The sequence below is a fragment of the Panicum virgatum genome, chromosome 4K (genome assembly GCF_016808335.1).
Source record: "Panicum virgatum strain AP13 chromosome 4K, P.virgatum_v5, whole genome shotgun sequence".
Taxonomy (NCBI): domain Eukaryota; kingdom Viridiplantae; phylum Streptophyta; class Magnoliopsida; order Poales; family Poaceae; genus Panicum; species Panicum virgatum.
The window spans coordinates 42641062-42657558 of NC_053139.1; the positions used below are offsets into that span (position 1 = coordinate 42641062).

General features: G+C 48.7%; 3 protein-coding genes across 3 annotated transcripts; 2 read left to right on the forward strand and 1 right to left on the reverse strand.

The window, feature by feature from the left end:
• Positions 1 to 110: 110 nt before the first annotated feature.
• LOC120704146 (probable serine/threonine-protein kinase PBL17) lies at positions 111 to 4831 on the reverse strand. Its single transcript, XM_039988423.1, has 6 exons — positions 4378 to 4831; positions 2828 to 3138; positions 2389 to 2524; positions 1859 to 1995; positions 1296 to 1419; positions 111 to 1154 (listed from the first exon to the last, which is right to left on the reverse strand). Exons 1-6 carry the CDS (start codon positions 4424 to 4426, stop codon positions 508 to 510), a joined length of 1404 nt encoding a protein of 467 aa, XP_039844357.1. The 5' UTR covers positions 4427 to 4831; the 3' UTR covers positions 111 to 507.
• Positions 4832 to 8638: 3807 nt separating this feature from the next.
• On the forward strand, positions 8639 to 9274 carry LOC120705231. The gene is made up of 2 exons (XM_039989697.1): positions 8639 to 8848; positions 8987 to 9274. The coding sequence occupies exons 1-2, from the start codon at positions 8777 to 8779 to the stop codon at positions 9227 to 9229; spliced, it is 315 nt and encodes a 104-aa protein (XP_039845631.1). The 5' UTR covers positions 8639 to 8776; the 3' UTR covers positions 9230 to 9274.
• Positions 9275 to 10127: 853 nt separating this feature from the next.
• LOC120704148 lies at positions 10128 to 13404 on the forward strand. The gene is made up of 3 exons (XM_039988425.1): positions 10128 to 10187; positions 12126 to 12974; positions 13088 to 13404. Exons 1-3 carry the CDS (start codon positions 10163 to 10165, stop codon positions 13141 to 13143), a joined length of 930 nt encoding a protein of 309 aa, XP_039844359.1. The 5' UTR covers positions 10128 to 10162; the 3' UTR covers positions 13144 to 13404.
• The last annotated feature ends 3093 nt before the right edge of the window (positions 13405 to 16497 follow it).

The following is a 16497-nucleotide window of genomic DNA, read 5'->3' on the forward strand; positions in this document are numbered from 1 at the left end:
ACTCTAAAGTTTGAATATCACTTCTGTTCTTTCTTTCAAAAAATATCGATTCGAGCAGCGAGCATACATTCATAGAAATAACTGGACATTAAAAACATTGACAGGATATGGGCACTGACTAATTTCTCAATTTCCCTGGTGGTGTTGATTTGCCGTAGAACTATTCTTCAGGTTTATAATGTAGAACAAGCATCTTTACAAGTCGAACACACTACACTGGCAACGGCACTGACTGTCAGGACACATCTCTCCACTTCCATTTTTGGTGTGGAAATTTTCCCAGAAAGAACCGTCTCAAGTTTTTACAGCGTCATCATGGCAGGCACTCACATTACATGCTTTCCATCACAACTCTCATCTACATACAATTGCTAATCGGAAGAACAAGAACCCTAGCGTGGCCATCATAGGGAAAAAATAACACTGGCTGACTTCTTGAGAACATGGATGGCGGCGCAAAAGATGACCAACGATGGCTCAAATCATTGGGGAAAAAATGATCTGATGTTATATCTTGTACAAATCCTCATCAGGAGGGTCCTGTATACTTCCGTCTCTGGAAGGGGATGCAAGCGCCTCCAGGCCGAGCTGCTGTCCGTCGGAGTCCGGTGACGGGATGTACATCTTGCACTCCAATGACGGCTCGCTCTTGCTCCGGCCATTCCCAGGCCGTGTCCGCCTGCTCTGGGGGACTGGCTTTCCGTTCACAGGTGGCACAGCGGCAGTCTTTACTGCCGGTTCCTGCTTGGCCTTCTCCTTCTCGACACTCTCTGCAGGCTCCTTCGGGACCTCGTAGAGTGTCACAGCACCTGTGATACTGTTCTGGAGGAGTATGTCTTGGCATTCAGGCATGTTCTGGACCGCCTCAAAGGTCTCAACGACTTGGCTCATGGTTGGTCGCCCTTTGGGGTTCTGACTCAGGCAACGGTATGCAAGGCTTGCCACCTCAATGGCAGCCTTGGTGGAGTACTGCCCTTCCATTCTTGGATCAATGATCCTGAACAGCTTCCGGTTGTGGACAAGGAGAGGGCGTGCCCAATCAACTAGGTTATGCTCACGAGTTGGCCGGGTCTTGTCCACAGCCCTCCTTCCAATAATCATCTCTAGAAGCACGACGCCGAAGCCGTAAACATCACTTCGTGCCGTCAGATGGCCTGCGGCAAGTTAATTGGTGATTAAGGATTAACATATTTGAACTAGTAAAATGAAGTGTCTGTTCATTCTTGAGAACAGGTTCATTTTTCTCTTTATAACATAGAGTTGTTTTCTTATAATATAGGGAATTCCATCCTTACCAGTCATCACATATTCTGGAGCTGCATATCCATAAGTTCCCATGACCCGAGTTGACACATGGGTTTGGTCTCCACTAGGTCCTGTTCTTGCGAGGCCAAAGTCTGAAAGCTTGGCATTGTAGTCCTGCAACAGCGGTAGAGTGGCATTGAGATGCTATCGGATGCAAATATATTAATATCTCAAGATCACAGTAAGAAATTTAGATCAGCATTCGTTGTGCGGTTCTGTACTTCTAAAGATGGACTGGGCAAAATGATTAAGTATTCTTAAATGGCCTTACAACATGGGAAGCATTTTGGAGGTGTGGAAAGGCAATGAACTATGTCTCAATAAACACAGTACAATTTATACTGAGCAGTTCCTAAAGATGTTGAGGTAAGGCAGATATACAGACAATGTATCGCAGCATCACCAATGCATTGTTCAGCAGTAGAAATATGTTGTCCATACAATTTGGTTGCTTGGACATATGAGAAGTTTGATTCAGAAACAATCTTAAAACTGGTACGTGAAATAGGGCAAAAATATCAAAACATCCAAACATAATAGATGAAACACGAACCGCGTCTAATAAGATGTTTGAAGTCTTGAAATCCCGATAGATAATGGATCTCTCGGCTCCATGAAGGTACTCAAGCCCTCTTGCGGCACCCAGCGCAATCTTCATCCGTGTTGACCATGGCATATTAAGGCAAACCCCTGTTATGTTACAAGCAAGAGGATAAAATAAATGAGAAACCCTTTAGAATTGGAAATATACATATAATTGATCTTCCAGACAATTTAAAAGGTGTGTAAAGCTTGCTTCGCATATTACAATATAGTATACAAACAAAAAAGTGTTATAGTACATAAACAAAAGTGCTAGCTGGACGCAGATATTACAATTCAAACAAAATAGTGTTCATTATCATTTCAAAAACAAACCCCAGAATTTGCACATTATGTTACCGATTAGATTCAAACGGAATTAATACAAATATCTTCTCTGCTGATTTGTCTAAATGCAAAAATGATGCACCACATGCAGGTTAAGCTACTAAGAACACTGACTGCTAAAGAGGGCAGTGAAAATAGACAGTTCGAGCTTACGGCGAAAAAGGTGCTTTTCCAGGCTGCCACAAGCCATGTACTCATAGACAAGAAGTCTATGTGAACCCTCACAGCAATAGCCAATCAGTTCGACTAGATTTGGATGACTAAATTGCCCAAGATAGTTAACTTCGGCCTGGAAACACATCAGAAAACCATTAGTGCAGTTATTGCAAGCAGTATATTGTTTAGTCAGCATAGAAATGCACTCATCAGCATAGAGTGTATGTGAATAATATTAATTAAAATACAGACAAGGACAATGACTTTCCAATATAATTAGAAAGAATAATGGCCTTATCACTAGTTCGAGTCTTCAAAATCTAATCTACCCATTCTCATGAAGGTTTCTAATGAGCATAAAATTAACTTGAATAACTGGTGTACCGTATATGACCAAAGCCAGGTATAGAAACAGGAAGAAAGCAATGAGACTTACCAACCATTCCTTGTCTCCCTGAAAGCCCTCTGGGTTTAGTTCTTTAACAGCAACCTGTCTAGATGGAAAACCTGCTCTAACATTTTCATCAATAACACCTTTGTAAACAACTCCAAATCCACCCTCTCCAAGAATTTGGTCTGGCCGGAAGTTTTTTGTGGCTGCCCTCAGTTCATTGTATGTGAAAATATTAACATTTCCATATCCTTCTACTTGTAAGTCCACAACATCTTTTGGAGGAGCAAGAACACTTGCTATAGCTTTAGAATCAGATTTAGACTTCTTCAAACCATCTGGTCCAGCAGCTTCAGCTGATAGAAATTTTAAGAAGCAACTTCATCAGGAAAGAATCAAAGATGTACATATAGACATATAATCAATGTATATCTCAAATTAGAAATAGAGAATTACTCACGCCGTCCCAAAAAACAAGTTATTTTAGGAAATTTATGAAAGATTAATAGGGAGGTAAAATAACCTTGTCTGCCCCTATTTATTAGCCATATTTGGCACTAATTGGTTGTTGCATGCACAGACACCTACCAAATAGGGTAAAACGACTTGTTTTTCTGGGACAACTTTTGAATTCTAGAATGATTTATTTTTTTGGACAGAGGGAGTATGATATATTCTTCAGTCCCAGGATTTCATATTGATCCCATGAAGTGAATGGCAGTGGCTACTTTACTGTGTTGCGTGTAATGCAAAAAAGACACCACATCTTTGACCATTGTGCAGTCATAAGCATTACTGTGCCACAATGCTCCCTTAAGACCATTAGGTTTCTTTCAAAAAAAAAAAAGAATGGTCTTAAGGGAGCATCCGTGGTCACAAGATCAGCAGGACAGAACATGTGGTCACTAAACTTTTTGAAGATATTAGCACAGCAATCCACTATCAAATCTCTCACTCTATACAATAATTGATTAATCTTGGCTGACTAACTTCTCAAGAATCGATTGAAAAGCTCAGTTTACAAGATTGCCAAGTTACCGGACAGTTCAAGTGCAAATTTTGCAGGTGGCATAGTATCTAGGAACTTTACCTATTTAAGTCCTACACACACACAAAAAAAACATAAGCTACACTTGACTTATTCTTCCCATAAACTACAGCTGGCCAAGTTGTCAAGGACCTTGCCTCAGAATGCAATTTCATAAGCCAAGTATGAGTCTGTTTACAGTACCGTGTTTTCACCAGGACACCAACAGGCGAAATTGTGCCATGCAAAGTTATGCGAACAAAATAGAAGGGGCAGTAAAAGACTATACATGGCATTTCCCATCACCCATAAGGCCATAACATGAGCTCACAAGCACAAGATGTTCATCAAACAAGCCAACCCATCTTCCAAACACTAAATCAATTAAAATCCTAATCAAAATCCATCCCTTTGCCGCTTCTTCAGCTGATTTTACAAAGACCAATAAGAAAATGATTAATTGACAACCAAATTTCAAAGCCAACAACGCCAAACCTCACACCATGAGCTCCATACACCTCCCAAACATAGTAAACTATATCAGAGACACCAGCAGAAGCGCACAAACCTGGCCTGCTCTGGAGCCGGTGCTCCTCCTGCGAGAAGCATCCGCCCATGGGAACCCCCAAGATCGCGCCTTTGCCCCAATCCGGCCTTAATCCCTCCTCCACATCGCGCGCCTCCGGCCAGATCCACGCCCCAAACAACACCTTCGCCCCTTGACCAACCGAGACTGCCCTACCCGCAAGCTCCCGCCGCACCAAGCAGCCGCTTCGTCCGCCACAATTCCGGCGCCGCCGCCGCCGCTGCCGCCCGCGTGAAGCGGCGCGCTCGCCGCCCGAATTGACCGCCGGAGCCCCTGGTGCGCTCCTTCCGGATGCGCGTCTTCCACCAACCTGTCCCTCTCCTCTCGGGCGCGTGGTTTTACTCCACTAGCACCACTTCTTGGCCTTTATTTTCCGTCGGGGCGTTGGAATGCAGCAGCGAAGGCGAGGAGATGGAAGAGAAAAAGGCGAGGAAGCTGGTTAGCTGTGCCAGAGGGTTGGAATGAGTAAAAGGAAGCTGCTTTGGATTAAGGGAAAATTCCTTGGAAGGCCCTGTAACAAATGGAGCTTCCTTCTATGGCCCTAGAAAACTGAAACGCCCTTTTGTAACCTTCTTTTAACTTTCGTTCCCTTCTATAGCCCTACTGTTATGTCTCCGGTTAACTCCCAGTTAAGTGGCGGTGAAAATACCAATTTACCCCTAGCACACCAACATTACACACCACTCCCCCCATCTTCCCCAGGCGGCGGCGCCATCTCCCCCAGGCAGCAGCGCGCGAAGGAGGCCCTGCCCCGAGCGGAGGCGCGCGAAGGGCAGATGGCGGGGCTGTGGGCGGTGGCGGCGCGTTAGGGCGTCGAGCGTGGCGGCGGCGGGCGGGGCCACGGGCGTCGAGCGAGGCGGCGGGCAGTGCCGCGGACGGCGACGGCGGGTGGTGGCAGGGCGCAAGACGGCGGCCGGGGCCGCGAGCGGCGGCGGCGGCACGCATGGTGGCAGGGGGGTCGGGGACGGTGGCGGGCGAGCGGTGCCGCGGGCAGCGAGCGAGGCAGCGGGCGGGGTGGTGGGCGGCGAGCGAGGTAGCCAGCGGTGCCGCGAACGGCGGCGGCAGGCAGGGCTGCGGGCGGTGGCGGCGCGCATGGCGGCGGGTGGAGCCGCGGGCGGGGCCATGGGCGGCGAGCGAGGCAGCCGGCGGTGCCGCGGACGGCGGCGGCAGGCGGGGCTGCGGGTGGTGGCGGCGGGTGGAGCCGCGAGCGGCGATTGAGGCGGCCGGTGGCACCACGGACGGCGGCGGCGGGCGGCGTCGCGGGTGGCGAGCGGCGATTGAGGCGGCCGGTGGCACCACGGACGGCGGCGGCGGGCGGCGTCGCGGGTGGCGAGCGGGGCGCAGCAGCTCACCGGCGTAGCATCTCACCGGCGACCCTGCACAGCCCCAGTTCGATCCCCTGCTTGTGCCGTCATGCAGGGAGAATGAAGGAACAAGATGACGAGTGGACCCTACTCGTCAGTGAGAGATAGAGAGGGCTGAGTGGTGTGTAATGTTGGTGTGCCAGGGGTATTTTGGTATTTTCACCACCACTTAACTGGGAGTTAACCGGAGAGATAACGGTAGGGCCATAGAAGGGAACGAAAGTTAAAAAAAGGTTACAAAAGGGCGTTTCAGTTTTCTAGGGCCATAGAAGGAAGCTCCATTTGTTACAGGGCCTTCCAAGGAATTTTCCCTTGGATTAAATAAACGCCGCGTACCACAACGACGCGGAGCAACCGGGTGTTGAGGACTTGAGGTTGAGGCGGTTTTTTTCCCTCTCTCCTCTTGATCTTCCCTGTGGTTGGCGCTTTTGGTTGATGAACATGATTAGAGCGCGATTAGACAGTGACAGTGGTCTGGACGGGGCGGGGGGTCCTGTGAAAATATGGTCCGAAAATAAGTGAGGTTTTGGCCTTGTTCACAGTAATATTATTTTGAGATACATTTGGTGCTCGACTACAATGTCAACAGAATATTCTTTGTGTTATTATGTACTTCTAAATATATTATTAAGATTTTACATCTAAATTAATAAAATTTAGTTGTTAAATTTTTCATTATTTTTAAAGAGATAAAATTAACATCACATACACTAAATAATTCACTATGTTAACAAAAATATCGATTCGATGCACTCTCCAAACTATTTGAACCAAGGATATAAAATTTTCATTATTCTGATAGTATATCTTGAGCTTCTTCGTCTAAGCCAATTTTCAATTCAGTTTTCTACTTTGGAGAAACGAAAGCCAGGCCCAAACAAACACCGAGTTGAAAAAAGGTCGGGGTGGGAGGAATGGGCTGCGGGTGAAGAAAGGGAATTGGATTTTGATGCAACAAAATGTACTACTCCTACCAAGGAAAATGAAACAAAAGGCTTTGGTTCCATGTTCAGTCAGTCAGCAACACAGGCAGAAAAAAACGCAAACCGACCCGGTTGGGGAAAGAGAGAATCAATCGGGCCGGACAGGACAGGACAGGACAGTGTCCAAAGCCGCCCAATCGGGGCTAGCGGCCAGCACCGCTTTTGCACTTGCAACGCAGCGCCGGGTAGGGAGGTAAGGTTCGGTTGTCTCCTAGTTGTTGGACCTAATCATCGACCTAAAAACCGAGCCCGATCAGCGCAACTGGGGCACAGAAAGATAATGCAGCGGCGGCCAGTTGAGCAGGTCGCGAAACAAGGGGCAGGCCGCAGGCCCCTGATTCCCAGGTGCCCTAATCGCATCCACCGGGGCAGCCGGAAATCAGTTGGTTCGTGGCCGCTTCTCTCTTCTCCATCAGCGGATTGCTGTGGATTCCCCGATGGGCTTCCGGGAAATCTGAATCAAATCCAAGACGCCACATGCCGGGGCGACGGCCCCCGCAGGCCACATGGGGTCGGTCGTGCTCGTGCACCCTGCTTCGGCAAGTTGGTTGGAACCTTCGAATGGATGGTGATGATTAATGTGGAAGAACACCTCGGTCGCTTGAATCGATCGGGAGCTCACGGCCCCATGGCTCGGTTCCCTTTTGGGCCGGCTCCCGAAGAACCAACCGGATGATCATGATCATCTTCTTGGTTACTCTTCCTTTGGGTAATTGGGTTGGCAAGAACAAATTAAAGCGCCGGATCTTCATTGCTCTTTTGTTTTTCCTTTGACTATAGAGTAAACAAGTAAACTCTGGGCAGGACGGCGGCGGCGGCGGCGGAGGAGGAACGCGAGGAAGTCGCCGGCCGCCGTGTCGGTCGGCCCAGTTGGTGCGCGGGACGCGGTTTCGCTTGTCCTCGTCCGCCCCGCATCGTCCGCCCGGAAATTGAAACGGGGCAGCTCGACTGACGACTGGCGTCGTCTCCGCTCCGGGGAGCCGGGTGGAGTCGCCCGACGACGCGCTTTCTAGTTTCGTTTCTCTGTCCCTGCAGTTTGGGGAGTTTTGGTCGGTCGGCCGGGCTGGCTCGTCATTCGTCAACGTGTTCGAGTGCGTCACAAGACGACGGAACACCTGTGCAGGGGTGTGCTGCCGTGTACAGTACGTGTGCCCGTCGTGGGCGCGACCAACCAACCTGTCCGACTCCGACCGCGACGAAGCTGGTGCCGCCCGTCGTTCCAGCCTGTCACCGACCGACCTGCTCCGGCCCCGCTGTCATTGTCAACGTCCTGCCTGCGCGTACGAGTGCTGTAGTTTATTCTGCCCCCGTCCCCTACGGTTGACTCGGTCGTGTACGTGTACGTGCCCCGGGGGCTCGGCTCTCTTCTCTCTCATGGCGCAGTGCGTGTGTGTGAGAGAGAGAGAAAGAGGGAAGGTGGCGGCGTACCCTACCTGACGGTGGGAAAAGGCCGCGGGGTTGGTCAGCGACATCCTCTGGACGACTGGACTTGAGGACGATCTGTCTCAGGGCCCATGTCATGTCGGGGATCAGATCACGTCGATGAGGTCGGGTGCGGCGGCCGTGCCGGTTCCCACGGCGGTCAGCGTCGGGGCCTGCAGCGAGAGAGGTGGGCGGCGGGCCTGCGTCCCCGTCGGAGCCGGCCGTGGAAGGTCGCCGGCCGGCGACCTTGACTCCTGATGCGGGCCCAGCATGGTTCGTCAAGCGTATGTTCGTGGGCTGGAGGCCCAGCATCACCTTCCCCGATGGGAATCGGGCCCAACCCAACCTCCTCGCAACAAACGGGCCTCCAACCTTCCTATCCGGCGACAGTTTAAACGGCCGCCGCGCTCGGGAGTCGGTCGAAACACCTGTAACCTGCAGGGCGCGCCACCCAACGGCCACGTGCGATCACACCACACGGTGGCCTGGCCGGCCCGGCAGAGTGCCGAGTGCTACAAAGCTGCACGGCAACTCTGCAAGCGCGCAACTCGGGTGAGCGGCGCCGAGCATCAGCCGCACCTAGCTTCGGCGTCGTCGCCGGCGACGACGACGATGGCTTCTCGCCTGATCGGGTCGCTCGGCGGCCTCGCCGCCAGAACCTCGCCGGCCAGCCACGCCACAAGCGTCCGTCCCGCCTCGCTCTCACGCCGACCGTATACATTTCTGCTCGCTTGGACGGACCACGCGCGCGCGGCCGTGCGATCCGGTTGATTATTCCGCGGCTGATCTGATCACCGTGCGCGTGCTTGCTGTGTGTTCCAGGTGTACCGCGACGCGTTTACCTCCGCCGCCAACAACGGCGACCCGGTTCCGGCGACGGGGTCGGAGGAGGACAAAGGAAGGGCGGCGACGGCCGGTGGTGGCAGCAGCGGCCGGGCGGAGGCCGGCGAGAAGGCGAGGGGCGCCGCGGAGGAGGTGAACAAGGAGGCTGCCGGGTGCGACGTCAAGGACCGGGCCAAGGAGACCGGCGAGGACGTCAAGGAAGCCATCAAGGGCACGCGCTAGCTAGCTACTAGTCGGGAGATGCTCGATCATCTATCTGTTTTGTAAGAGCATCTCTAACAGTTTATGTAAATTCCATCATCTATAATCACATTTACATAACTATTTAGCCAAGATTCACCCTCCAAATTGAAGTCAATTCCAACAGCTTACCCGGCGGGGAGGAGCCTCGGCGGCGGCCCGGCGGGGAGGAGCCCGACGACGCGGTGGAGGAGGCCCGGAGTCGCGCGCGGGGGGAGAGGATTCGCGCTTGTCGGGTGTTTGCCGAACGGGAGCAGTCCTCCATCTTTGGAGGATGGCGACGCCCATATGCAAAACGAGATAGAGAAGAGGGGCGGATGGAGAAGCCGTTGGAAGGGAGTTTTTGTTCTTTTTTCCACCTCCTTCTCTTTTTTTTATAGATAGATGGGATAAAGAAGCTGTTGGAGATGCTCTAATTGTGTCAAATAAAATTGCAAAGTTGCAAGTCCAAGCACGCACAACAGCCGCACAAGTTTTCAATCGCGTCTTCTCTTGCTAGCTTTTATTCAGAAATCTCGTCGACCATAATCGCTCGGATGTTGATCGTGTTGGAAATAAATATTTCAGTTAAGATATTGTGATCTTCACTATTAAGGAAGCGTTTAAACCATCTAAACGCGATTAAGGAAACCTAATGATAAAACCCTAATGGGCTGTGATCAGCAGGCCCATTAGGCCCGTTTCCAGAGGCTGGCCCCCAGCCCCACAGTGCCTATAAATATAAGGTCGTGGTTAGCATCTTAATCAACCCATTCACATCATTCTAAAACCCTAGCCACCGCGAGTCTGATCGCTGAAGGCACTGGAGGGGTTTGGAAGGCCAAGCACTCCCGTTTGGCGCCCGAAGGACGCCGATTCGCTGCTGCATCTTCTACACCGACAAGAACGCCTACTTCCTCTACGGATCAGGCGTAAATGGCTGCTGCAACTGCTAACGCTGGTATAATGTTTACCAATTTTTCCGCATTAGATTGATTTGTCATGAACTAGGTTATGTTAAGATCTTGGGTTATTAGCCTCTAATGTTTAAGCCTGGCTAATTCTAACAATCGGTATCATGAGCCATCTTAACCTAGTCATGCACGGTCAATTTTGAGCCATGTTTATGCCTCTGATTTTTGTCGGTTTAAGATGCAATTAGATCCTGCATAATGGCTTTTATGTGTTAATCATGCGTGATTAGATCTAAATCATGGTTAATTAAGTTTCTGATCATGAGATTAGATCTAATCTAATTCGGTTTAGGTCAAGTTTAAGATTAATCTTGATCTGTTAATGCTAAGTGTCTCGGATTAGATGCAAATCATTAATGTTTATGCTAATTCATGGTTAAACCGAGACAAAATTGATGATTAGCTATGCAATTAAGGTTAGGGTTTTACTGCTCCTTAATCTGATCCCCAAATTAGATCTCTGTTAAGTTAATTTCTGCAAATTAGATCCAAATGCATGAAATTAGATGCATCAGTCAGCAATTAGAAGAAGGGGAATTGCAAATTTCAAATTGCATAAGAAATCCCCAAAATTTTTCATGAACCCTAACCCTAAGATTACCTGGATGGCGACCATGAGTTCGATCGCCGTGCCGCTGGCATGAAGGTATGGTACTCCAGTGGAGCCCCTCGACGGGATGCCGCGCGTCCCGGACGCACGCGCACACCGGCGAGAGAGCCCACGAGAGCACCTTGAAGGCCGGCGGCGCATCAGAAAGACTGGCACATAAGGACGCGCCCGCGCGGCTCTGAGGCGCACGCACCAGAGGCAGTAGCAGGCCAGAGCCAACGGCGCACGCGCCGCGGCCTGCGCCGCCCACTGCGCACGGCGCGGGGCCCGCGCATGAAGCCGCGCGCGGCTTGCGCACGTGAGCCGGCGGCTCAAGGGCCAGCAGGCGGCGGCCGGCCCAAGGCCCAGAGCTCCAAGCGGCGGCCAGGCGTGCGTCCCGCGACGCGTCGCACGCCAGGAGGGGCGCCGGCGCATAGGCGCACGCCGGCCCCACCGCGCGGCGCGTTGGAGGCGCGCCCCCCGCGCGTGAGGCGCAGCGGCGGCCACAGCACCCAGGCGGCGGCATGGGCCCGCACAGGTGCTCGCGTGAGCGCATCAAGCGGTGGCGGGCTACGGCTGCTGCGCATGCAGGCTACGCATCGCGCGGTGCGGGGTTGGGGCGCCAACGGGCCGGACGGCGGCGGCGCTGGACCCTGAGCTGCGGCGGCTCGGGACTAAGGAGAAAAGTGGAGTGAGGAAACTAGGGTTCCGACCGCACGCACTGTTTTATACTGCACCACATCGTTTCGTGGCCCTTAGATCATGATGGACGATCCAGATTCGCCCGCAGTTAGGGTTTTCGCGGGATGGGCCAAATGGGCCGACTGTGCAGTAATGGGCCGCGCACATGGGGATGTTTTTGGGCTGTTTTCATGAGTTTTAGCCCAGTTTAATGTTTAAAGCTTTTCTATTACTGTTTCTTATGATTTAAGTTTAATTTTAATTGTTGTTATGTTTAAAGGCTTTAATTATTTCTGTTGCACTTATTATTACCAGCATTATGTTTATTTAATTTTCCATGAGTCATGTAAATGCTTTTAATTATGTTTTAATTGCATTTATTCACTGAAAATTATGTTCATCCACCATAAGCAATTAAGATGCACTCTATTTAAATGGAACCATCGGGAAGTTTATTTAGAGTACTTGTAATTAATTCTGACCATCGTTGATTTAATTACGAGTTTTAATGATAAATTTCGTTTGTTTTCCCCATCGGTGATGCAAATTGAAATTTATGTATGATTTTAATCAGACCATCGTAGGGTTAATATCATACTTCTTATGCGCATCTTAATTGTGAGTTTAATTAAGTTATTGTTCTCATGATTTTCAGTGAACACTGTGACGGGCTACCTGAAGTCCATTGAGCCCCTAAATGGCACCAACTACCCCAGCTGGTATAAAGATGTTCAGGTGGCCATTGCTGTGTGCGAGTATGATCTCGCCTTACGTCAAAACAAGCCAGCAGAACCCGCTGATCCCAATGGTGATCGTACTGCCATTGAGAAGTGGGAGAGATCAGACAGGATGGCCAACATGATCATTAAGAACACGATCACTCCGGCCATCTGTGGTGCTATTCCTGATAAGGACCAGGATGGTAATGATCTGAGCGCCAAGGCATACCTTGCCAAGGTGGAGGAGAACTTTAAGAGTTCTTCCAAGACTTATGCTAGCACCCTGATCATGAAGATGCTGACTTCACAGTATGATGGGCAAAGTGGAATCAGGGAGCACATTATGAGCATGTGTGACATGGCAAATAAGCTGAAGACACTGGATATGGCTATCTCTGATGGTTTTCTGGTGCACTTCATCATGACTTCTCTGCCAGCACAGTACAATCCCTTCAAAATAAGCTACAACACTCAGAAGGCGACTTGGAGCATGGCTGAGCTCATTAGCTACTGTGTTGAGGAAGAAGAAAGGCAGAAAACTGAGAGGATAAAGGATGCTGTCAACATGGTCAGCGAGCGCTTTGGGCGTGTTAGCATGAGCAACACTCCTAAGCATCAGGCTGAGTCTGGCAGCAGCAGGCAGCATAACAGAAAGTTTAAGGGCCATAAGAGTAAGGCCGTGTCACATAAGAAGACCTCTAATGAGAGGCTGTGCAAGTTCTGCAAGTCACCTAAACATGAGCAGAAGGATTGCCATGGATTTAAGGAGTGGCTTAAGAACAAAGGTACAATTACTGATTATGTATCTTTTATTGATGAATCATTCTTAGTGAATTTTTCTCCTAATACTTGGTGGATTGACTCAGGTGCCACTGTGCACATTTCCAATTCACTGCAGGTATTCAGTTCGATCCGAACTATAAGAGAGGGGGAGCGAAGTCTAAGAGTGGCTGATGGAAATGAAGTGAAGGTTGAAGGCATTGGGAGCTTCAATTTGGAGTTACCAGGCGGCTTCAACCTTAGTTTGCATGATGTTCTTTATGTTCCCAGTTTGAAGAGAAACCTTATTTCTGTTTCGCGTTTAGATAAGTCGGGACATATTTTTGAGTTTGGCAACTCTGTGTGCAACATTAAATTTCATAATTTAAGTGTGGGCCTTGGTCATTTGCAAGGCGATCTTTATTTGCTCTCTCTTGATAAAGTTTATTCTGCAATGAATGTGGATGATGTATCGCGTAAGCGTAAGCGTGATGATGAGACTTCTTCGAAATTGTGGCATTGTCGTTTGGGCCACATTTCGAGGGGGAGAATTGAGCGTCTCATAAGAGAAGAGATACTCCATTCATTAGATCTCTCAGAATTAGATCAACAATGCGTTGATTGTATTAAGGGGAAATTCGCTAAGACAATTAAGAAAGGAGATACTCGGAGTTCGGGCCTATTAGAAATAATTCATACTGATATTTGTGGCCCGTTCCCAGTAAAGTCTGTTGATGGTTTTGACTCGTTCATTACCTTCACAGATGACTTCTCTCGTTATGGTTATATTTACCCCATTCGTGATCGATCCGAGTCATTAGATAAATTCAAAATATTCAAGGCTGAAGTGGAAAATCAGCATAATGTCACTATTAAATTAGTGAGATCGGATCGAGGTGGTGAATATTATGGGAGACATGCTCCATTCGGCCAAGTACCTGGACCATTCGCTAAGTATCTTGAAGAGAATGGCATAAAGGCCCAGTACAGTATGCCGGGCGAACCACAGCAAAACGGAGTTGCTGAGCGTCGTAATCGTACACTAATGGACATGGTACGTAGCATGCTTAGTTATTCTACTTTGTCTGTGGAACTGTGGATGGAAGCATTAAAAACAGCTGCACACATACTTAATCGTGTTCCTTCCAAATCAGTGCCAAAAACACCTTATGAGTTGTGGTTTGGGAAGAAACCATCGCTTAATTATTTGCGTGTGTGGGGCTGTCCAGCCGAAGCTAAGTTATTTAATCCACAGCAAAAGAAATTAGATGATAAGACGGTGAGCTGCTATTTCATCGGATACCCTGATAAGTCTAAGGGATACCGATTCTACTGTCCTGATCGTTTCACTAAGTTCGTTGAGACCAGGCAGGCTGTATTCCTAGAGGATGCAGGAATCAGTGGGAGCTTTCCGAGGAGGGAAATTAATCTTGAAGAAATACGGGCTGAGCTTCCCATCCCAGTGATTCAAGAAACAGTAACACCTCAGTTAGTGCCGCTGTTCGTTCCTTCCGTTCAGAGTACACCATCTGTTCAGATTACGCCTCCTGTTCAGAGTACTAGCGCTGCTCCGCCTGTTGAAGTAGCTCCTGAGCCTGCGAGCGAACAACAAGCTGAGCAAATGGCGCCTAATGCTGAAGTTGAGAACCCTGTCGAGGTGCCTCAGACTGCACCTCAACCAGCACCTCAGCCTGTTGAACCATTAAGAAGATCACAGCGGGCTAGGAAACAGACAGTTTTCCCTGATTGTGAAACATACTTAAGTGAAGACATGTATGATATTGGGAAAGCTGATGATCCTAACTCATTTAGAGAGGCAGTATCATGTGAGAACTCTGCCAAATGGGTTGAGGCCATGGAAGAAGAGCTTAAGTCCATGAGTTCCAATGATGTTTGGGATCTGGTAGATATTCCTAATGGAGTCAAACCAGTAGGCTGTAAATGGGTCTACAAGACTAAACGTGATTCTAAAGGGAATGTCGAACGATTCAAAGCAAGGCTTGTAGCCAAAGGTTTTACACAAAAGGAAGGGGTTGATTATAATGAAACTTTCTCCCATGTGTCTAAGAAAGATTCATTCAGAATCGTTATGGCGCTAGTAGCTCATTATGACTTAGAGCTACATCAGATGGATGTCAAAACTGCGTTCCTTAATGGTGACTTGGATGAGACCATCTTCATGGCACAACCGGAAGGTTTTGTTGTGAAGGGCAAGGAACATTTGGGATGCAGACTTAAGAAATCCATTTACGGGCTTAAGCAAGCGTCAAGACAGTGGAACCTTAAATTCGATCAAGTGATTAAGAAATTTGGATTTAAGGAGAATGATGTGGATAATTGTATCTACACTAAAATAAAGGGTGGTAAATTTATAATTCTAGTGCTTTATGTGGATGATATCCTATTAGCGAGCAGCGATAAACGTATGCTGCATGATACAAAGGGATTTCTTTCATCCAATTTTGATATGAAAGATCTTGGTGAAGCCTCTTATGTTCTGGGCATTGAGATACACCGAGATAGGACCAAAGGAGTACTATGATTGTCTCAAAAGGCATATATTGAGAAAATGCTTAAGAGATTTAATATGGATAAGAGTAAGGCCACACCTGTTCCATTAGCGAAGGGCGATAAGTTTAGTGAAGCCCAATGTCCTAAGAACCAATTGGAATCAGATGAGATGAAGGACATACCTTACGCTTCAGCTGTCGGAAGGCTGATGTATGCACAAGTCTGTACGCATCCTGACTTGGCATTTGCTACCGGAATGTTTGGAAGATATCAGAAAAATCCCGGAAAGGTCCACTGGGTTGGTGTCAAGAAGGCATTACGTTACTGCCAAGGCACTAAAGACTTCATGCTCACATACAGAAGATCAGATAACTTTGAAGTTGTGGGTTATACTGATGCTGACTTTGCTGGATGTGTGGATAGTAGGAAATCTACACCAGGATATATCTACATGTTAGCTGGTGGAGCTATATCATGGAAAAGCTCTAAGCAAAGTTTAGTTGCAGCGTCGACGATGCAAGCTGAGTTTGTGGCATGCTATGAAGCAACTGGACAGACTGTTTGGCTTAAGAATTTTATTCCGGGCCTCAAGGTAATTGACAGCATTACGGAACCTATAACGTTATACTGCGATAATCAGTCTGCAGTATTCTTTTCGAGTAACAACAAGTCAAGTGGTGCTTCCAAACACATTGACCTTAAGTATCGTGTTGTGAAAGAAAGATGCCAGGATCGAACCATTAAGATTGAGCACATAAGAACTAATGCTATGTTAGCGGATCCGCTCACTAAAGGCTTACCACCGAACGTGTTTAAGCAGCACGTTACTATTATGGGTTTGGTGGATAGTCTTTAGGTCCTGGTTTAGGGCCATTATGACTCTCAACTAACGAATAAGCGTTCTACCGAGGTGTTTCAGTGAGACTGTGGGTAATGGGGTCCCAGTAGTGCATCAAGCTACTGACGACGCATTGGTCCGGTACTTTCTGTTACTACTAAGGGTGAACATTAGTATAATACGAACATTAGCCTTAACCG